General features: G+C 50.3%; 7 protein-coding genes across 7 annotated transcripts; 4 read left to right on the top strand and 3 right to left on the bottom strand.

Moving 5' to 3' along the window:
• Positions 1 to 16: 16 nt before the first annotated feature.
• Positions 17 to 2,211, bottom strand: DEU56DRAFT_780616 (Pre-mRNA splicing Prp18-interacting factor-domain-containing protein). Its single transcript, XM_041351973.1, has 7 exons — positions 2,133 to 2,211; positions 1,960 to 2,082; positions 1,676 to 1,905; positions 1,198 to 1,644; positions 796 to 1,144; positions 335 to 736; positions 17 to 269 (listed from the first exon to the last, which is right to left on the bottom strand). Exons 1-7 carry the CDS (start codon positions 2,146 to 2,148, stop codon positions 190 to 192), a joined length of 1,647 nt encoding a protein of 548 aa, XP_041212762.1. The 5' UTR covers positions 2,149 to 2,211; the 3' UTR covers positions 17 to 189.
• An 803-nt stretch (positions 2,212 to 3,014) lies between these two features.
• On the top strand, positions 3,015 to 4,345 carry DEU56DRAFT_34317 (uncharacterized protein). The gene is made up of 2 exons (XM_041345763.1): positions 3,015 to 3,254; positions 3,314 to 4,345. The coding sequence occupies exons 1-2, from the start codon at positions 3,174 to 3,176 to the stop codon at positions 4,307 to 4,309; spliced, it is 1,077 nt and encodes a 358-aa protein (XP_041212761.1). The 5' UTR covers positions 3,015 to 3,173; the 3' UTR covers positions 4,310 to 4,345.
• A 9-nt stretch (positions 4,346 to 4,354) lies between these two features.
• Positions 4,355 to 6,253, top strand: DEU56DRAFT_780601 (ribonuclease H2, subunit B). The gene is made up of 9 exons (XM_041351972.1): positions 4,355 to 4,555; positions 4,617 to 4,709; positions 4,758 to 4,892; positions 4,950 to 5,023; positions 5,076 to 5,265; positions 5,316 to 5,489; positions 5,545 to 5,626; positions 5,674 to 6,049; positions 6,106 to 6,253. The coding sequence occupies exons 1-8, from the start codon at positions 4,525 to 4,527 to the stop codon at positions 5,963 to 5,965; spliced, it is 1,071 nt and encodes a 356-aa protein (XP_041212760.1). The 5' UTR covers positions 4,355 to 4,524; the 3' UTR covers positions 5,966 to 6,049; positions 6,106 to 6,253.
• Positions 6,254 to 7,135: 882 nt separating this feature from the next.
• On the top strand, positions 7,136 to 9,422 carry DEU56DRAFT_780598 (uncharacterized protein). The gene is made up of 7 exons (XM_041351971.1): positions 7,136 to 7,236; positions 7,291 to 7,371; positions 7,429 to 7,511; positions 7,563 to 7,894; positions 7,947 to 8,556; positions 8,607 to 9,157; positions 9,207 to 9,422. The coding sequence occupies exons 1-7, from the start codon at positions 7,204 to 7,206 to the stop codon at positions 9,242 to 9,244; spliced, it is 1,728 nt and encodes a 575-aa protein (XP_041212759.1). The 5' UTR covers positions 7,136 to 7,203; the 3' UTR covers positions 9,245 to 9,422.
• On the bottom strand, positions 9,423 to 10,539 carry DEU56DRAFT_780597 (uncharacterized protein). Its single transcript, XM_041351970.1, has 2 exons — positions 9,639 to 10,539; positions 9,423 to 9,585 (listed from the first exon to the last, which is right to left on the bottom strand). Exon 1 carries the CDS (start codon positions 10,247 to 10,249, stop codon positions 9,665 to 9,667), a length of 585 nt encoding a protein of 194 aa, XP_041212758.1. The 5' UTR covers positions 10,250 to 10,539; the 3' UTR covers positions 9,423 to 9,585; positions 9,639 to 9,664.
• A 1,124-nt stretch (positions 10,540 to 11,663) lies between these two features.
• DEU56DRAFT_728695 (2-methylcitrate dehydratase) lies at positions 11,664 to 13,498 on the top strand (the record flags this gene model as incomplete). Its single annotated transcript, XM_041348058.1, has 7 exons — positions 11,664 to 11,886; positions 11,939 to 12,049; positions 12,174 to 12,390; positions 12,444 to 12,672; positions 12,724 to 12,968; positions 13,024 to 13,362; positions 13,417 to 13,498. The coding sequence occupies 7 exons, from the start codon at positions 11,664 to 11,666 to the stop codon at positions 13,496 to 13,498; spliced, it is 1,446 nt and encodes a 481-aa protein (XP_041212757.1).
• A 249-nt stretch (positions 13,499 to 13,747) lies between these two features.
• DEU56DRAFT_977805 (uncharacterized protein) lies at positions 13,748 to 16,293 on the bottom strand (the record flags this gene model as incomplete). The annotated part of the gene is made up of 3 exons (XM_041359666.1): positions 15,525 to 16,293; positions 15,390 to 15,474; positions 13,748 to 15,344 (listed from the first exon to the last, which is right to left on the bottom strand). The coding sequence occupies exons 1-3, from the start codon at positions 16,198 to 16,200 to the stop codon at positions 13,748 to 13,750; spliced, it is 2,358 nt and encodes a 785-aa protein (XP_041212756.1). The 5' UTR covers positions 16,201 to 16,293.
• Between the last annotated feature and the right edge of the window lie 54 nt (positions 16,294 to 16,347).

Here is a 16,347-nt window from a genome sequence, read left to right as displayed (position 1 = left end):
AAACGGTCATATGCATGGTGGTGTCCCGACAGCTTTAGTAAACATCCGCTTATTCAATTGTTGAACTTCGTGTGAACCGAATGGTAGACCCAAACAACGTTGTGCAACAAATACAAAACAGGTGTTAGCCTTTCTGCACGTCCAGGATGCAAAGAATATACAGAGCAGGGAAAAGCAAGGTAAAATACATCATCGCGTATATACATCTTCGCTGTCCACGTAGTTTGCCATAGGATCTTCTGCATTCCGGCGCGTCATTCGATAAGCCTCTGCAAGATGATAGGCCAGCATCAGAAGGCGTCCAATCGGAAAGTATGAAATATTAAACACATACCCAACTCCTCCTCAGTAACATCGTGGCTACCACTCTGCAGTCCTTTCGCCTTCTTGCTATATCGGTCATCATCCTTGTCTCCTCTAGCTTTCCGCTTCTTCTCCTCACTGATGGCCTCTGCTAACCGGTCCTTATCGAGAGAAACATCACCTTCGCCTACACGCTTCTTGGAGTAATTCTGCTCTATTCGGGCTCTAGCCTCGTTGTCCTGGGCAGAAGGTTCTGATTGAGCCTTTGATGATGCAAGCAAGGCTTGGGCCGTCGAAGCTTGTGCGGCTTCCTTGCCCACTTCACCAGCACAATATGAAATGTGGATGGTTGAATGGCAGCATGCATAGCCCCAGGTACCGCTTGAAACGTCGTACCATGAGCCCCATACATCTGTATGATTATTAACGTAAACTAGAACTCGTGTCAATACCATATCTCACATCTATCAGAAAGTAAAAGTAGAAGCTCACCATCCTCTGGATACTTTGACCGTGCTTTAGCGCGTTCTTTCCCTTTAATGATGTGGCCAGTCCGCGAATATTCGACATAGTCCTCCGTTTGCCCATTTACCAGCTCCCTTGGTACGTGTTCGAGGTACTCCTCGCCACCATACTTTGCCAGAATGCTGACTTTGTTAACATCCTTCATCATTTCCTTCTTCTCCTTGAATTCATGGTGAAGCAGTTGACCTTGCGTGGGATTGGCATTGAGGTGGACATCATTCCCTCGAGCTGCGGCTTGCCACGCGAAAAGCTGCAGTTCTTGAACTTCAGGGGCCTCACCAGAGAACCGAAAGAAATTATCCCCGGCAAATTTCGCCTATCATGGATGTCATTTAGGACCGAATCGAGGAAGGAAGCGTGAAGACATACATCCTCCGCAGGCACATTCTTCATGGGAGCGTCACGCATTGAACGGGTTTTTGGATCGTAGTATGCGCTCTCCGGGTCCAAGTTCATGAGATATTTGGCAGTATCTTCTCGGATGCGCAGATTCCGAACTGTAATGCGAGTCTTCGTGTCGAGTTTTTGTCCGACAGCATCTGCAGCGTCGGCATATTTGTCGTCGTCGGCGTCTTCTTCATCGCTCGAACCAAAGTCAGGATCAGCTTCCTTTCCTTCCTTCTTGCCAGCTTTCGCCACCTTCCGCACCGCAGCCAAATCCGTTGTTGTTTGGTTATCAATCTCTTCCTCCCTCAGTTTCTGACGTGCTGCATCAATAGCCTCGTACTCGTCATAGATTTTCTTGTGCTCTGCAGGATCATACCCGTTCCACCTATCCCTCTTCGCATCAAATCCCGTCGCTACGTCGTGTATGATCTCATCCGCTTGGATATTCTTGTTCGTGAACTTCGCCCCCCTTCTTCCGTGGACGCTCCAGACAATCCTGCTTCTTGTGTGTCATTGCGCCGCAATTTTCGCATGCACCTTTTCTGTATTTCTTCGCAGCAGGTCCTGCCTTCGCACCACGGTCATACCAGTTGTCAAGTTTGTCTGAGGAGCGATCGTCAAATGGCCGACGTTGATGGCTTAGTGATGGTGCGCCGGTATCAAGATACCACGGGGCCTGTGAGATGTATTCTGTAGTGGAGGATGAGATTACAGAATTGATAATTCTAAATAATACAAACTCACGAGGAATATGAGGGTTGATAGGCCGTCCCTCCTCGTCTAGAGCTGCAGGAGCAGTTCCAGCTTTTCTGGCAGCATCGAGATCCTTTTGGCGCCGAAACTCCTCACGGGAAAGTTTTCCAACAGCTGCAACTGATTAGTCCGAGACGAAACCGTTTCTCGAAGAGTTTGCGCACCTGAAGACGAAGCCATTTTGTTGTGACCTTTTGACGGTTCGCGAGGGAGAACTGCAAGTGCTTGTTGACTTACGTCAACATTTCACAATTCTTATGGAAGTAGTGTCTCACGCAAGTGATTGCGTTGAATGACTGTTACTTCCACTGAAGAGACCGTCATCAACCGAGCTCGAGTGCACACTCGTGTTGAGTGTTCTTAGAAGTTTTTTCAAAGATACTGCTCACGAGTGTGCGCTTCCCTGTTACAGAATGATGATCGATGAACCCCGCCTAATCATCGAGTCTTATCACCCTTGTTGCATCAAAAACATGCGAAGGTTGGGTCAACCCCTTTACTATCATACGAAGGCTTAGGTTGTCGTCAGTGCGAGGCCACGTACTGTTTAAAACAATACCTCGTATGTTACAAGTGCTGGTTGGTGCCAGTGAGTTCCCGCATTTAGTCGGTTGTTCTGCCTTACAATGTCTTGATGTAGCAAGGAATTGCTAGTTGAACGACATGCAAGGCGTCCGTCCCGTCCCCCGGACCCAAAATAGTAAAAACCTGTGATCGCAGGGTATCCTTGGAGCAACCGATGAGTTTTGGGATGGATGAGCTCAATGTCATGTTCTCGTGTTCGCGCTGTCAGTACGTCCTTGGGTTAAATTGAAGGCATAGTCCCTACCACTGATACCGCCCGATGAGTCGATTTGGGAACTTGGTATGCCAATCGGTGATTCATACAGATTGAATTCCAAAGCTGCTCTGTCAGCTATATGTTGCATATTCAACATTCAGTAAGCAGATTGATGTTGGCGTCGAGCGCCGAACATTAGACTTCTAAGATCTATACCGCCAATGAATATAATATACTCCGGGTGCTGGGAACTCTGTCAGCCAACGCTCATCGAGCATTTATGTCAGCCACTGAGCTCGAGACATATAAAAGCTCGCTCTTTGCAGTCTCCGATTCATCCCGTTTTTATCCTTCCACTTCCACTTCGACTTAACTTCTTTTCTTGCACATTTTGCTTGCATTTGCTACCCCACATTCGTTCATAATGCGCTCCTTCTCAACGCTCGCCCTCGTGCTCCCCGCCGTGCTCGCCGTGCCTCTTGAAGTCACCACTCATCATCAATATGTAAGTCCCTAATTATCTATCTAAGTGCACAGTTGATTCGACTCGCCCGCCCCTGCCAGTCGCCTTCCTCCTGCATCATCGCAGACGTCGCTTATCCACACCCTCGGCACTCCCTCATTCTCCTTGGCAGACGAGAACTTAGCCCTCCCACCGGACTATCTGAACGCACTTTCACTGACCTCCTAGTCTGGTGCCACGAGTTCGGTCGTTCATCCTCTGGCTTGCTCGTAGCTCGTCAGGAAGGTGGCTGCTCTTCAGGAGCTTTCGGGGATCCGGCAGGGAGTGAGAACGCGGCTGGCACAACCAATTCAGGAGGCGCCCCAGATAATTCTGCAGCGTCAGGTGATCAGGGTGCAGGCTCTTCCGCCGGGCCTTCGACGAATCCCGCACCTGCCGCTTCGCCTGCCAACTCTGTAGCTCCCTCCGCATCCGCCGACTCTCCAGGGGGCACACCTTCGGAGACGCCTGGAAGTGCAAACGGGCCTACGACATCTGGAACGTCAGCCGGCAGCCCCGCCAATAACGATGCTTCCGGGACTCCTGCCAACCCTGCGGGAAACAGTCCCTCTGGAGACATAACTGGGACAACTAGTCCCGCGGGTAGCAACACGCCTGATAACGGGAGTGCATCCGCCACACCACAGTCCCCCCCACCACAGTCCCCTCCACCACAGTCCCCCCAACCACATTCTCCTCCACCACAGTCCCCCCCACCACAGTCCGCCCCACCTGCGTCTGATGATTCCTCCACTACGACACCCCCGTTGATAACTATCGACGCCACCACCCCCCCTGAGGACATCGGCGCAACGGACAACCTCACCAACGCGGACGTGACAGTAAACTCAGATCCGACGACCCAGACTACCCCTGGCGGCGTCGACAGTGGTACGGCCGCTCCTACCAGCCCAGCGACGTCTACCCCTCCAGCATCGGCCAATTCTCCTAACGCTGCTGGCACGAGTATAGGTTCTGCTTGCCCAAGTGATTTCTTGAACGCTGCGGGTGTTGCATCTGCCGATCCAGCCGGCGCGGCGACTTGTGATAACGTATAAGTTCCTGTAGCATTGTAATGCAGATGTGTTTCTTACCACTACAACCGCGAATAAGGGGGTGTCCCTAAATGGAAGTGCAAAACAACGCGCAAACAACGCGAACAACATTCTGAATCACCAAGTACTGCAGCTTAAATTTATACTAGCAAGTACTAGTAGCACATATACCCTGGCCTTACTGGTACAATATCAGTGCCTCGAAAACTCCACGAAGGATGTCGACTCACCTTGCGATACTGCCACTTGGTAAGCTCTTCGCCTTGTCCACGCCAGCGTCCATGTCAACTTGGCTGGCCATTCCGTACAGACATTATTGACGCACTGACTGCGCGGCTAAATCAAGAAAACTGTCATGCCGACTATGCGACTCGATTTCTAAGACTTCCACACCCGCGTACAGGTCAGTTGATATACGACTACTGCCGTTCTCAGCGCTTACAATGACAAGGTCTCGCATCGCTGTTTCTTCTTCATGATCAACATGCGCAGGATGATACCATAAAGACGAGTTCCATATCGGAGGTGCAAGCTATATCCCCGGCCAATGCGCGGACCTGGTTCATAGGAGAGGAAGTCATCGCTGGTGCGTAACGCAGATCTCGTTCCCAGTCGTACGTACTTCTGACGCACAGGTATTCAGATGGAAAACTTATGGTGATGACACCCATGGACCCCATGTTCTTGCTCATGTATCTTTTGCGCGTTCCACAAGCGGTATGTTATCGTTCACGCAGTGCTATTTCCCCATACAATGTTTGTTTAACAGCGCGACGGCTCGAAAGGCAACTTCCGACCTCTGCAGGATATTATAGAAGAAGTCTCTGCAACGATTGCTGATGCATCCGAGAAAGAAGCTCAGAAAGACCCGTCATTAAAGATCTCTGCAGACGACATTATTTCCTTTCTGTCTCTGGATTTTGTCCAATCTTCTATAAAGCGTGTCTGCGACATTAAAGGTAAGTGTTTCAAGTGTCGTATAATCATTTATTCACATGCCTGCGCTCAGTTGTTACGGAGGAGATTACAGTATACAGATACTCTCATGACATTGTGCTAGAAAATCTTAAGCGGAAGGTGGGACGCTTATCCGACCCTAGGGTCGCAGAGATGTCTCGCACTTTGGTACGGAACCTTGCAAAGGATGGTCTGATGGACGATGGAAAAGAAGAACTGCTTGAATGTACGTCATTTTTCATCGCTTATCTCTTCCTAACCTCGTACATTTTTTTCTCCAGCGGGACGGATCAAGTTAGCCTGCGAGTTGCTATCGCAATATCTGCCCCGGGATGTATTGCAGGATTTGATTGCGTCTTACGAGTATGTGTCCTGTTTACTACGGCTAACAGAAACTGATAGGCCATCAGTTTTTCCAAACTGGATGCCCATTTAAAAACGATCAGGGACGAAGAACTCGCTTTACTCGCTGTAGCTCCCGATACCAGGAAGAGAACCAAGGCTACGAAAGCTGTTGCGGCTGGCGATAAAAATCAGAAGAGGAAAAAGGACGCCAAGAATACTGACGCCGATGCAGCTGGCGATGGAGATAAGAAGAAGAAGAAAGACGCAAAGTCGTCACATGGCGTGGAGCAGCTGAAGAAGGCCAGCGTGGCAGGAATGTCAAAATTGTCCACGTTTTTCACGAAGAAAACTGGATAATTGCAACTTCGAGTCATGCGCCTTACGACGACCCCATGCTTTGGCCCTTTTACAGGCACACTTGTTCGACCTGTTAGCTCAGGAAGATAAGATGTTTTTTTTTTCATCCGGTCATTGTCCGGTCTCATGACCTTCCATGCAGACTCCGCAATACCATATTTTGGACATATTCTCACTGAGTCTACTGACACTTACTATTAATATTCGGGAACGCTCTTGGAAATATGTAAATCCCCACCTTACAAGTTGTTAGTAACACTGTGTTCGAAACAATACAGTGACCGCACTCAGCAGTGTCAATTGAGAGCGGAAAAAAACGAAAATCAGGGAATACACGTGCAGAAAGGAGATATGACAATGCTCTGAATCTAATTATGACATTGGGAAGTGGAGCAGTGCGGTTGGTCGTCCCCGAGCCTGTAGAACATTTCAAACATAGGATGCAATTGTCATAATGCACACGAAAGTGCTAACCAGAACAGACCAGGCGTGTTAACGTTTGCCCCTCTATTCTATCAGAAAACCTAAGTAAGGCGATAGGCTTGCCTAGTGACCCGCGGGTGCTGATCCGTTCGACGTGGACGAGTGACGAGCATGGGATGGCATGAGAATGATATTTCGCGCATTCAATTGCCACGAGTCAGACTTGCAGGTCCTCGCCAGAGTTGCGCGCCCGCAGCGGCAAATGAGTAAGAAGGCTTGCCAGAGTTGCGCGCGCCTGCAGCGGCGACAGGGTGTGGCAGGGTGTGGCACAGTCCCCAACTCCTATCTGGCGTCTGACTCGGGGCGTGTCCAAGCAACGCAATATCAACAAAGTTCAAGTTGGTAAATCTTGGCTTATGTAACAGGTACAAAGGATTGGTACCAAATTTGGTGAGTGAACTTCATTTTGGCAGGTGATATCATGGACGTGCAGTGCCGCGGCAGGGTGCAGCGACGAGCAAAGTCACAGGCTGCTCCTGGAAAAGCTACTCAGTCCGTCATATGACCAGCAGAATGCCTCGCCGGTCAGTGCTCTTTGCAAGCTGTTGCGTATTCAGAATTCGTATGAGCTCTTTTGCCCTATATTCGTCATATGCCTTGCTCACGATTGCGTGATATCGTCTCATCCGGGATCGCAATGTCACGATGCTGCATAAGTAATCACCGAGGTTTTCGCTCAGATATCCTCTTAAACACTCACTGGGTTAGGAAATTGTCCTTGACTCCCTGCATACCCTCTGAGATACATATTAGAAATGGCCAGCACACCTCATGGCGGAATTTTGAAAGTATGTTTTTGGGTTTTATGTTTCACCTTATCTAACATCGTGTGGGTTATTTAGGACCTTGTTGCACGAGATGAACCCATATCCGTGCAGCTCAAGGGCGAGGCTGCAAAGCTCAAGGACATTGTGCTCACCGAGGTTTGTCTCCCGAGTGACAAAAACCTTGACGCTTAGCTGAATATGGATCTTAAATAGCGTCAGCTCTGTGATCTCGAGCTTATCATCAACGGCGGCTTTAGTCCTTTGGAAGGGTTCATGAACGAAGCTGATTATACAAGGTAGCAGAGATTATTAAGTCACAAGAAAGTAACGCTGAAATGTTCTGTCAGCGTCGTCGATACACTACGACTGTCTGATGGCACACTCTTTGCCATGCCTGTCACCCTTGACGTGTCTTCTGCAGATATCGAGCGTCTCAGCATAGCACCCGGCGCTCGCATTGCTCTCCGTGACCCTCGTGACGACGAAGCACTTGCAATCATCACTGTTGATGATATCTACACTTATGACCGCGCCAAGGAATCTATTCACGTTTTTGGTGCCGATGATCCAGCACACCCTTCTGTCGCGTACCTCCGCAACCGCGTCAAGCCTTTCTATGTAGGAGGAAAGGTACAAGCTATACAGGCGCCATCACATTTCGATTATGTTGCTCTCCGATGTAAGTCGCACCAGTTTCTAGGGTGACATACATCACTAAAAAGCATCGACAGACACCCCTACTGAACTCCGTGCCCACTTTAAAAAACTTGCATGGCGCAGAGTCGTCGCTTTTCAGACCCGGAATCCGATGCACCGTGCTCATCGTGAGCTCACCATTCGTGCTGCTCGCCAACGTCAGGCGAACGTTCTAATCCACCCTGTCGTCGGTCTTACGAAGCCGGGAGATGTCGATCACTATACTCGTGTTCGCGTATACGAAGCCATCATGGCAAAGTACCCAAATGGAATGGGTCACCTTGCGCTCCTCCCTCTCGCAATGCGCATGGCAGGTCCCCGTGAGGCAGTGTGGCATGCAATTATCCGAAAGAACTTTGGTGCAACGCATTTCATTGTCGGTCGCGACCATGCTGGACCAGGAAAGAACTCACAAGGCAAAGATTTCTACGGCCCATATGACGCACAAGAACTTGTTGAGAAGTACAAAGATGAGCTAGAGATAGAGATGGTTCCATTCCAACAGATGACATACCTCCCCTCCACCGATGAGTATCAACCAGTTGACGAAATCCCTGCTGGATCGCAAACTCTGGATATCTCTGGCACGGAGCTGCGGAGACGACTAAAATCAGGGGCGCATATCCCTGACTGGTTCAGTTACGAGTACGTTCCCATTCTCTGTATCATACGCATCAATCTGACAAGCGCGTCAGGGCTGTAGTGACGAGGTTGCGAGAAAGTTACCCACCAAGGAACAAGCAGGGCTTTGTTCTGTGTCTTACTGGCCTCTACAACTCTGGAAAGGACATCATTGCAAAGGCCCTCCAAGTCGCACTCAACGAACAAGGTGGTCGCAGCGTATCCCTTCTCCTGGGCGAGACCGTGCGAGATGATGTCAACGTCAAGCTGGGCTTCACACAAGAAGAGCGTCACGAGAACTTGCAACGCATATCCTTTGTCGCTGGCGAACTCGCTCGTGCGGGGGCGGCTGTCATTGCTTCACCTATAGCCCCTGAAGAGCGGTCACGAGCGTTGGTGAAGGATACTGTTCTCCAAAATGGTGGTGCAGGAGGGAACTTCTTCCTGATTCATGTCGCAACGCCTCTCGAACATTGCGAGAGCACTGACCGCAAAGGCGTTTACGCCCAAGCGCGTCGCGGAGAAATAAGGGGCTTCGTTGGTGTTGACACCGAGTATGAGGTACCAAAGAAAGCAGACCTAGTTGTGGACGTGACCACACAGAGTATACCTTCCATCGTGCACAGTGAGTCCAACTTGATTCTCCATCTTGACCGTGCTCACCATGTTTTTAGGTATCGTTCTCTTGCTTGAGACAACTTCGCTGTTATAAGTGCTCAAAATACCTTTGATAACGACTAGAGTATAGCATCACATTACAAGATCATCATTCTTGGGTGTACATTGCTGCTACAAAAACACCTTATAGATTATGTCTAGCATTATTTTGGAACATATACACAAGTTTCATTCGTCACTCGATCAAATACGAGACGTCGTACTACCCACACAGCAAAATTGCAGCAAAGGAACAGTCTTTCTATCCTAAGTTCACATCAAGAAAGGATATCGGTTATGCACATATCCCCGCGCTACCCCGTATATCGCATTTCCTGCCAAGCTTGCCACCTGTGAGGTGTCATCTCTGTTGGTACAATTGATAAAATCCATCTGCTGATGCATGTCCCATCAATTGCATCTCTACACAAAAACGATGGTCGACTGACTTGATAGCTTTCCTCATCAATAGCCCCTATTGACATGGCAGACCAGCTGCGATCCACGCAGCATAACCGCCCACTATATCAGTCGCATTAAACAACCCAAGCTCGTGCAGGGACGCCGCAGCCAATGAGCTGGTGTACCCTTCATGGCAAAATATTATAATCTTCGAATCATAGCGATCTGCGATGGTTAATCGCGCTTCGCAGCGTGGGTCAAAACGCCACTCCAGCACGTTTCGCTCAATGATGAGAGATCCGTGGATCTCGCCTTCACGATCACGCTGTGAAGCTGGGCGAATATCCACGAGAAAGACCGGCACTGGGTATGTGGGATCGTGAAATGCGTCGTGAGCTTGTTGAGGCGTCATTCGTTCAAGCTTGGACCGGGCGTCGGAGAGAATTTGGTCGATGCTACGAGATCCAGGGGGAGGAAGATGAGGATTGACGAGATTGCGCACGGAGTTGAACAACACGTCCCACAAGGCGGCCTCGTCGTATGACGAGGAGCCCATATGTCGTATGGAGGCAGCCTGAGCAATGAGTGTACCTGTGTTGTCAACTGCATCGACACGTCCTGGAAATCTGGAGGACGCGAGGAGCACAGCTCGCTGCATATCATCTTCATCTGACCCGCAGATGATGAGTGCGTCTGAAATGCAGGCACCACGCCCTGTACCACCATTGGTTGGCAATGCACCAGTGGTGGCTATGGCGAAGAGATATGGAGACGAAGGTAGGCGGGCGAATATATAGGAAGCGACAAGTCGAAGAAAGTCGTTGTCATCTTCCTTCGAAAAGTGGACACCAATGCGGACACCGTCGACGATGCAGGCATTGGTAATTATACGGAGTGCGGTGCTCTGGGCAGCCTCATCACGCACATTTGAAAGGGTTTGCGGGTTGGTCGGGGAAGTGGGAGATGATTGTATGCGTTGGTGCTCGAGAGCGACAGCGGACGATCCAGAGAATGACATAAATAAATATTATTGTTGCAGGATTCAATTAGTGCTGAAAGCGAAAATGCAGCTGGGAGCAAGAAGTGGAGAAGGTTGAACATATCCAAGCAGCCCTACAATATAAGCATGGCACATTGACACAAACACTATCATCCGCATACGCGGTCCGCGAATGCGATTTTCATACCACTATGTTGTACAACATACGCGGCAATATTGCTGGCAGAACACGTGTACTTACCAGCAGGAGATGATCATCCCCCAATGCTGTGCGGTTCCCCGAATATCTCCCGTTTGTGAGATTCAATTAAACGCGGAGATCTCGAATTAAAGTTGTGTGAACGTCAATGGTCCGTGACGAACTCGCCAAAGTCAGGTAGCGAGAAATATTGTGATTGGATGGAGACGGTGCGGCCTTGTTAGTCTCCCCTAGTAGAAGGTAGACCAGGAAGACAGTCATTCCTTCGGATGAAGTTCCAAGCTCGGCGAAGAAATAGTCAATTGCGCATGTCCACGAAGAAACAGCCCTATTGCCCATAACAGGCTGAGAGCAAGCAGGCTGCTAAAGTGACATCAAGATCAAGGAAGACCTGCACACTTCAGATGAGTAGGCTGTTCTATTGAAGTTGGATCTCTAGTCAGTACGTCTGTGATGATGTTACCTTACAAGAGTCCGTTTGTGAGATGTGCAGCAGCGTGAGCGGGTCGAGATGATAGTAGCGCCCGGGCCCGCATCATTGATATGAATGATCACGACGAGGATTTCTGAATATTCAAGAAAGAATGTTAACGTTGGTCCGTTCGCTTTAGAGACAAAAAGCGACGATGTTGAAAGCGCCTGGGATAAACATGTGTTTCAGTCGCAAGGTATAGCCGAATCTATTGCCCACGGGAAGCGAGCACTCAAAATTGTGCACCCGACCCACAACCGTCCTTTCTCCCTTGCTCAGCAATGTTGTCTGTGTTTCGGCGTGTGCCACGGTCTGTTAACCGGTCGATCAGTGCTTCCATCTCTTATCGATCATCACTTGGGGTCCCAAGTAACCTGATCCTTCGAGCTGCCGCACGCGCCATGTCTGTTCACCACGGAGAATCCACCGTTCGACCAGAGCCGGACAAGGTCCTGAAGGACATTGCAGACTATGTTCACAACTACCAGGTCACTTCAGACCTTGCGTTCGAAACTGCACGACTCTGTCTCATCGACACTATTGGATGCGGACTGGAGGGTTTGAATTTCCCGGAGTGCACCAAGCTCCTTGGTCCCGTTGTAGAAGGGACAGTTGTGCCTAATGGTGCGACGTCCTGACATGAATGAACGATAAAATGCTGAACTGTTGGATGCAGGCACCAAGGTTCCCGGAACGAATTACCAGCTGGATCCTATCCGTGGCGCTTTCAATATTGGCACTATCATCCGCTGGTTGGACTTCAATGACTGCTTCCTCGCTGCTGAATGTGAGTAAAACAATAACGAAGAGTTCGCTATCAAGGCAGACGCATGGATCGGTACATGACCGCCTCGTGTCGAGCAGTGCGAACGGGCTATAAATCTTGCTCATGAGCTCACTCCGCATTCTAGGGGGTCATCCATCAGACAACTTGGGTGCCATTCTCGCGGTTGCGGACCACCTCGCTCGCCAGGGACAACCTCTGACCGTTCGCGACATCCTCGAGGGCATGATCAAGGCCCACGAGATTCAAGGTGGCCTTGCCCTGCTCAACTCTTTCAACCGCGTTGGTCTCGATCACGTCGTGCTCGTCAAAGTTGCCAGTACCGCTGTTGTCTCCAAACTCCTGTAAGTGCACCTCACTTTGGAGTCGAATGTAACAACTGAGATGGTACATGCAGCGGTCTTTCACACTCTCAAACGATCGACGCCGTCTCGCAGGCGTGGGTCGATGGTCAATCCCTCCGTACTTACCGTCACGCACCAAACACTGGCCCTCGCAAGTCGTGGGCAGCAGGTGACGCCTGTTCCCGTGCCGTCAACCTCGCCCTTCTCGTCAAGAAGGGCGAGCTCGGTCTCCCCTCGGTCCTCACCGCCAAGACTTGGGGTTTCTACGACGTCCTCTTCAAGGTAAGATACCCCAAAAGCGCAACAGTTCCGCCCGCTAAACTAGACCTCTAGGGGAAGCCATTCGAGTTCCAAATGCCTTTCGGCTCATACATCATGGAAAACGTTCTCTTCAAGATCTCGTACCCCGCCGAATTCCACGCCCAAACCGCAGTCGAGGCCGCACATACCATCCACAAGCAGCTCAAGGCAGTCGGCAAATCCTCAGACGACATCAAGAGCGTGCGCATCCGCACGCAAGAGGCTGCCATTCGCATCATCGACAAGCAAGGTCCCTTGGACAACTTCGCTGACCGAGAGTAAGCATCCTGAACTATTTATGATGGTAAACTCACTTACGGGGTCCCACCAAAGCCATGCGATTAGCTACATGGTTGCATACCCTCTCATCTTTGGTGAGCTCACCTCGAACTCGTACACCGACGCCTCTGCTGCCGATCCCCGTATCGATGTACTACGCGCCAAAATTCACTGTGTGGAGGAACAGGCATTCTCAGTGAACTACCATGAACCGTCAAAGCGCTCCATTGGAAACGCCCTCCTCGTCGAGTTGAACGACGGCACGGTTCTTGATGAGGTCGAGGTCGAGTACCCTGTTGGACACAAGCGTCGCCGCGAGGAGGGTATTCCTCTTCTCATGGAGAAGTTCAAGAGGCACATCTCCACACATTTCGATGAGGCCCACCAACAGAAGTGAGTCAGCGTTATTTTTGCAGTTTAGTACTGAGCGCTGATATTCGTCACAAGGATCCTGGCAACCGTGACTGACGCGCAGTCGCTGTCCAAGTTGCCGGTAGACAAATTCACTGATTTGTTCGTTAAGCCGTGAAATGGTACTTGTTACAGGAACTGCTATTCGATAACAGTTGGGAAATGAAATTTTGCGAAATGAATACATGCGTACAAGGATATGTCAATCTGTCCCGGAGAGTCCATCCATCTACAATATGCGTGCAATTATGATAAACTGTCCCTGGATAATCCGCGAAAAACGACGACATGAAAACCGATTTTTGAAGGAGAGAAAGATCGTGTTTAACAGAACAAACGGAAAGCGACAGTCCAGAAGAAATTGTGGTCATGTGTCGCTTCTTGTTTTCCTCCCGCGCGGTTTCTTCTTGAGCTGTTGAGACGCGTCCACAATTCTCCCTCCCCTGGACCGCGACTGCACGCGGTTTTGATGAAGGAACTCTTCCTGTTCTTGCACCGAGGGGAGACGAACTTTTGCGGGTGATGCTCCATGAGGGAACGAGTACGGCTGTGCTTCATACTCGTCAACTGCGTCGGGGCTAGGGACGCCAAGGTGTTGTTCTTGGTGGTACCTGCGAGGTGTTGCATTGTCGTCAGAGTAGTCACGTGAGGAGAGACTGCGCTGGTGACAATCGGTAGACCTGTAAGTAGATGTAGATGAGGTGTCCGGAAGACCGATGAGCTCCTCTTCCGGCACAGAAGACAGTCGGCGTTGCATTAACCGCGCAAGAGGAACAGACCTGGGTTGCTGATAGGAGACACTGCGAGATCGCGACCCGGGAGACTCAGGTGAGGGAGGAGCAACGGAGACAGCGGTACGATTGGTACTGACGGGGTGGCGGGCCGCTTCCACCAGATGAGGTTCAGTGGTGCCAGCAAAACGAGGCTGTTGAGAAGACAATACATGCAAATCGCGCAGATAGTCGGCAAGACCGCCAGAAACATCCGAAGGATGCCGAGTAGCCGCAGAAGGGACGGCCCTCTCATGACGCGAGAGCATAGAACCACAGACACCGTTTCCATCGAAGAAACGAGTCTCGACATTGTTATCATACAAGAGCCTGGCTTGATGGGATGCACCTAAGAAGGGGCGTTGTGCTTGCTGGATGTGATGGGGCAGACCTAATGTGTTTTGAATGTCCATCTCAGGAGATACAGAAGGATACTGATAGGGCGAGAAGTTTGATGACCACTGAGGAGAGGAAGAATTTGGCGGAGTAGGTAGGCCAGCCTGTTGCTTGAGACGGAACTCCTGACGTTGACGATACTGCTGGGCAATCTCCATGGCAGACTGACGCTGTGCTGCATTGACCACCTCATTGAGACGCGGTTCCACAAAGATTCTCGGGTAAGCCGGGGTGGCGCGAGGATGATTCGAAACCGGAAAAACTGGCTTAAGGCCTTCAGGGTAAGCTTGATTGAGCGCAGTATTTTGAAGCGACTGTTGGGCGAATGCGAGCTGCAAATCCAAGAGAAGTTTCTGATCATTGAACGATGAGCCAAAGCTTCTTTCGTGGACGTCCAATTCGCGAACAGCTGGGATACCGGTTTCTGACCGCCAAGAACCTGAGAAAGGAAGACCGCGGATGGCTGGTTCAGCTTGTGGCTCCGGTAGATGAGGTGCTTGCGAGTATCCATGAATTCGACGTTCATGGTCAGGGTGACGATGAGCCGTGGAAGTCCCTCCGCCAGCGCCTTTGAACGTTTTCTTGTTATTCACGGCCGCTCGTACCTGATGAGATTTCTGAACCACATGTTTCTTTTGCGTTTGTGGTGGAACCTGGGAGTGAGGGAAGGCTTTATGACGTGTTTCGTCATCCGTATGCTCACTATCGCCACGATATTGACCAGATTCGTCTTGACCTAAACCCCATATCATTCGAGATACGTTGCCTGGCTCCTCGATGATCGTTCCTTCAGCTCCCCTAGAAATGTTAAGCTTCTTTACGTTCGTTGCGTATCCGACTTACGATGGACAGCGTGCATATGGGAGGGAAAGCGGGCCATGAAGTGCCGGGATAGGGCGGGGAGGAGAACTCGCCCACGTCGTCCAACCTACGTAGGGTAAATGAACCTCAGCCTTGCAATTGTTATTTAACACCAACCGTTTCCGGGCGAGGCCGTCTTTTTGAAATATTTTCGTCGAAGGAATCCATCAGGAAGCTGCGCATGACTGTCGATAATGAGGATCGACTCGGGAGACGACGGTGGAGAAGGCGTGTGCGGAACATCTGAGGGTGGGGGACAAACTCTGACTCGATGACGTTTCTCGATGTATGACGATTCGAATGATGCTCCTGCGGACGGAGACTCGATCGAGTCCAGAGACAAGTCAACAGCAGCCGCGAGATACTCTGGCATGGAAACCACCCGCATGCCATTTTGAGAGTCCATTTTGACATGTTGCGCTGACATGCTGTCCGGCATAGAAATCACGCGTCTTTCGACGGTGTTTCCTTCTGGGCGACGCTCGACTAGGAATAGTTTGCGCCTAGAAACGCGACGAGATATCAAGGATGCACACATGGGGCTAACGGGACTATTTTGGATATTGGACCGACTATATGCGCTTTTATCATCAACAGATGAAGGTGAGGGAGGCAGTTCGGCCTGTTCGGGGTCGACTGATGGCAACTCGATTGTGATTTCATGTAAAAGCCGGTCAGAGTCGTCGAGGGGAGCTTGAAGAACATGAACCGCTGGCGAGTCTGATACTGTTGCTGATTGCAGGGAACAAGTGGTTTGCACTCCTTGGTCAACATACTCCTTCAGATATCCCATGATTCAGAATCACGAAGAGGCTGCGTCTGCCTAGGGGCGACCGAGGTTGTTCAAGTAGCAAGCAGAGCATACAACCTAATATTATAGGCTAACTTATATATATAATATTTTTAACCTTTATTTACGTAAATTGATTACATGTCCGAC

Source organism: Suillus clintonianus (assembly GCF_016758775.1).
Source record: "Suillus clintonianus strain FC179 chromosome Unknown DEU56scaffold_10, whole genome shotgun sequence".
NCBI lineage: Eukaryota > Fungi > Basidiomycota > Agaricomycetes > Boletales > Suillaceae > Suillus > Suillus clintonianus.
This window is presented reverse-complemented; position numbering and strand designations above follow the sequence as displayed.

Excerpts from the sequence above, each read along its gene's own strand:
- DEU56DRAFT_780616 (XM_041351973.1), bottom strand. Across the intron at positions 1,145-1,197 it reads AGAATGTGCCTGCGGAGGAT|GCGAAATTTGCCGGGGATAA; the intron begins GTATGTCTTCAC and ends CATCCATGATAG. Across the intron at positions 737-795 it reads GTCAAAGTATCCAGAGGATG|TTTACGTTAATAATCATACA; the intron begins GTGAGCTTCTAC and ends CACGAGTTCTAG.
- DEU56DRAFT_34317 (XM_041345763.1), top strand. The coding sequence starts at position 3,174 with ATGCGCTCCTTCTCAACGCTCGCCCTCGTGCTCCCCGCCGTGCTCGCC. Across the intron at positions 3,255-3,313 it reads TCACCACTCATCATCAATAT|TCGCCTTCCTCCTGCATCAT; the intron begins GTAAGTCCCTAA and ends CGCCCCTGCCAG.
- DEU56DRAFT_780601 (XM_041351972.1), top strand. The coding sequence starts at position 4,525 with ATGTCGACTCACCTTGCGATACTGCCACTTG. Across the intron at positions 4,556-4,616 it reads CCTTGCGATACTGCCACTTG|ACATTATTGACGCACTGACT; the intron begins GTAAGCTCTTCG and ends CATTCCGTACAG. Across the intron at positions 5,266-5,315 it reads GCGTGTCTGCGACATTAAAG|TTGTTACGGAGGAGATTACA; the intron begins GTAAGTGTTTCA and ends GCCTGCGCTCAG.
- DEU56DRAFT_780598 (XM_041351971.1), top strand. The coding sequence starts at position 7,204 with ATGGCCAGCACACCTCATGGCGGAATTTTGAAA. Across the intron at positions 7,895-7,946 it reads CGATTATGTTGCTCTCCGAT|ACACCCCTACTGAACTCCGT; the intron begins GTAAGTCGCACC and ends AAGCATCGACAG. Across the intron at positions 9,158-9,206 it reads TATACCTTCCATCGTGCACA|GTATCGTTCTCTTGCTTGAG; the intron begins GTGAGTCCAACT and ends CCATGTTTTTAG.
- DEU56DRAFT_780597 (XM_041351970.1), bottom strand. The coding sequence starts at position 10,249 with ATGCAGCGAGCTGTGCTCCTCGCGTCCTCCAGATTTCCAGGACGTGTC.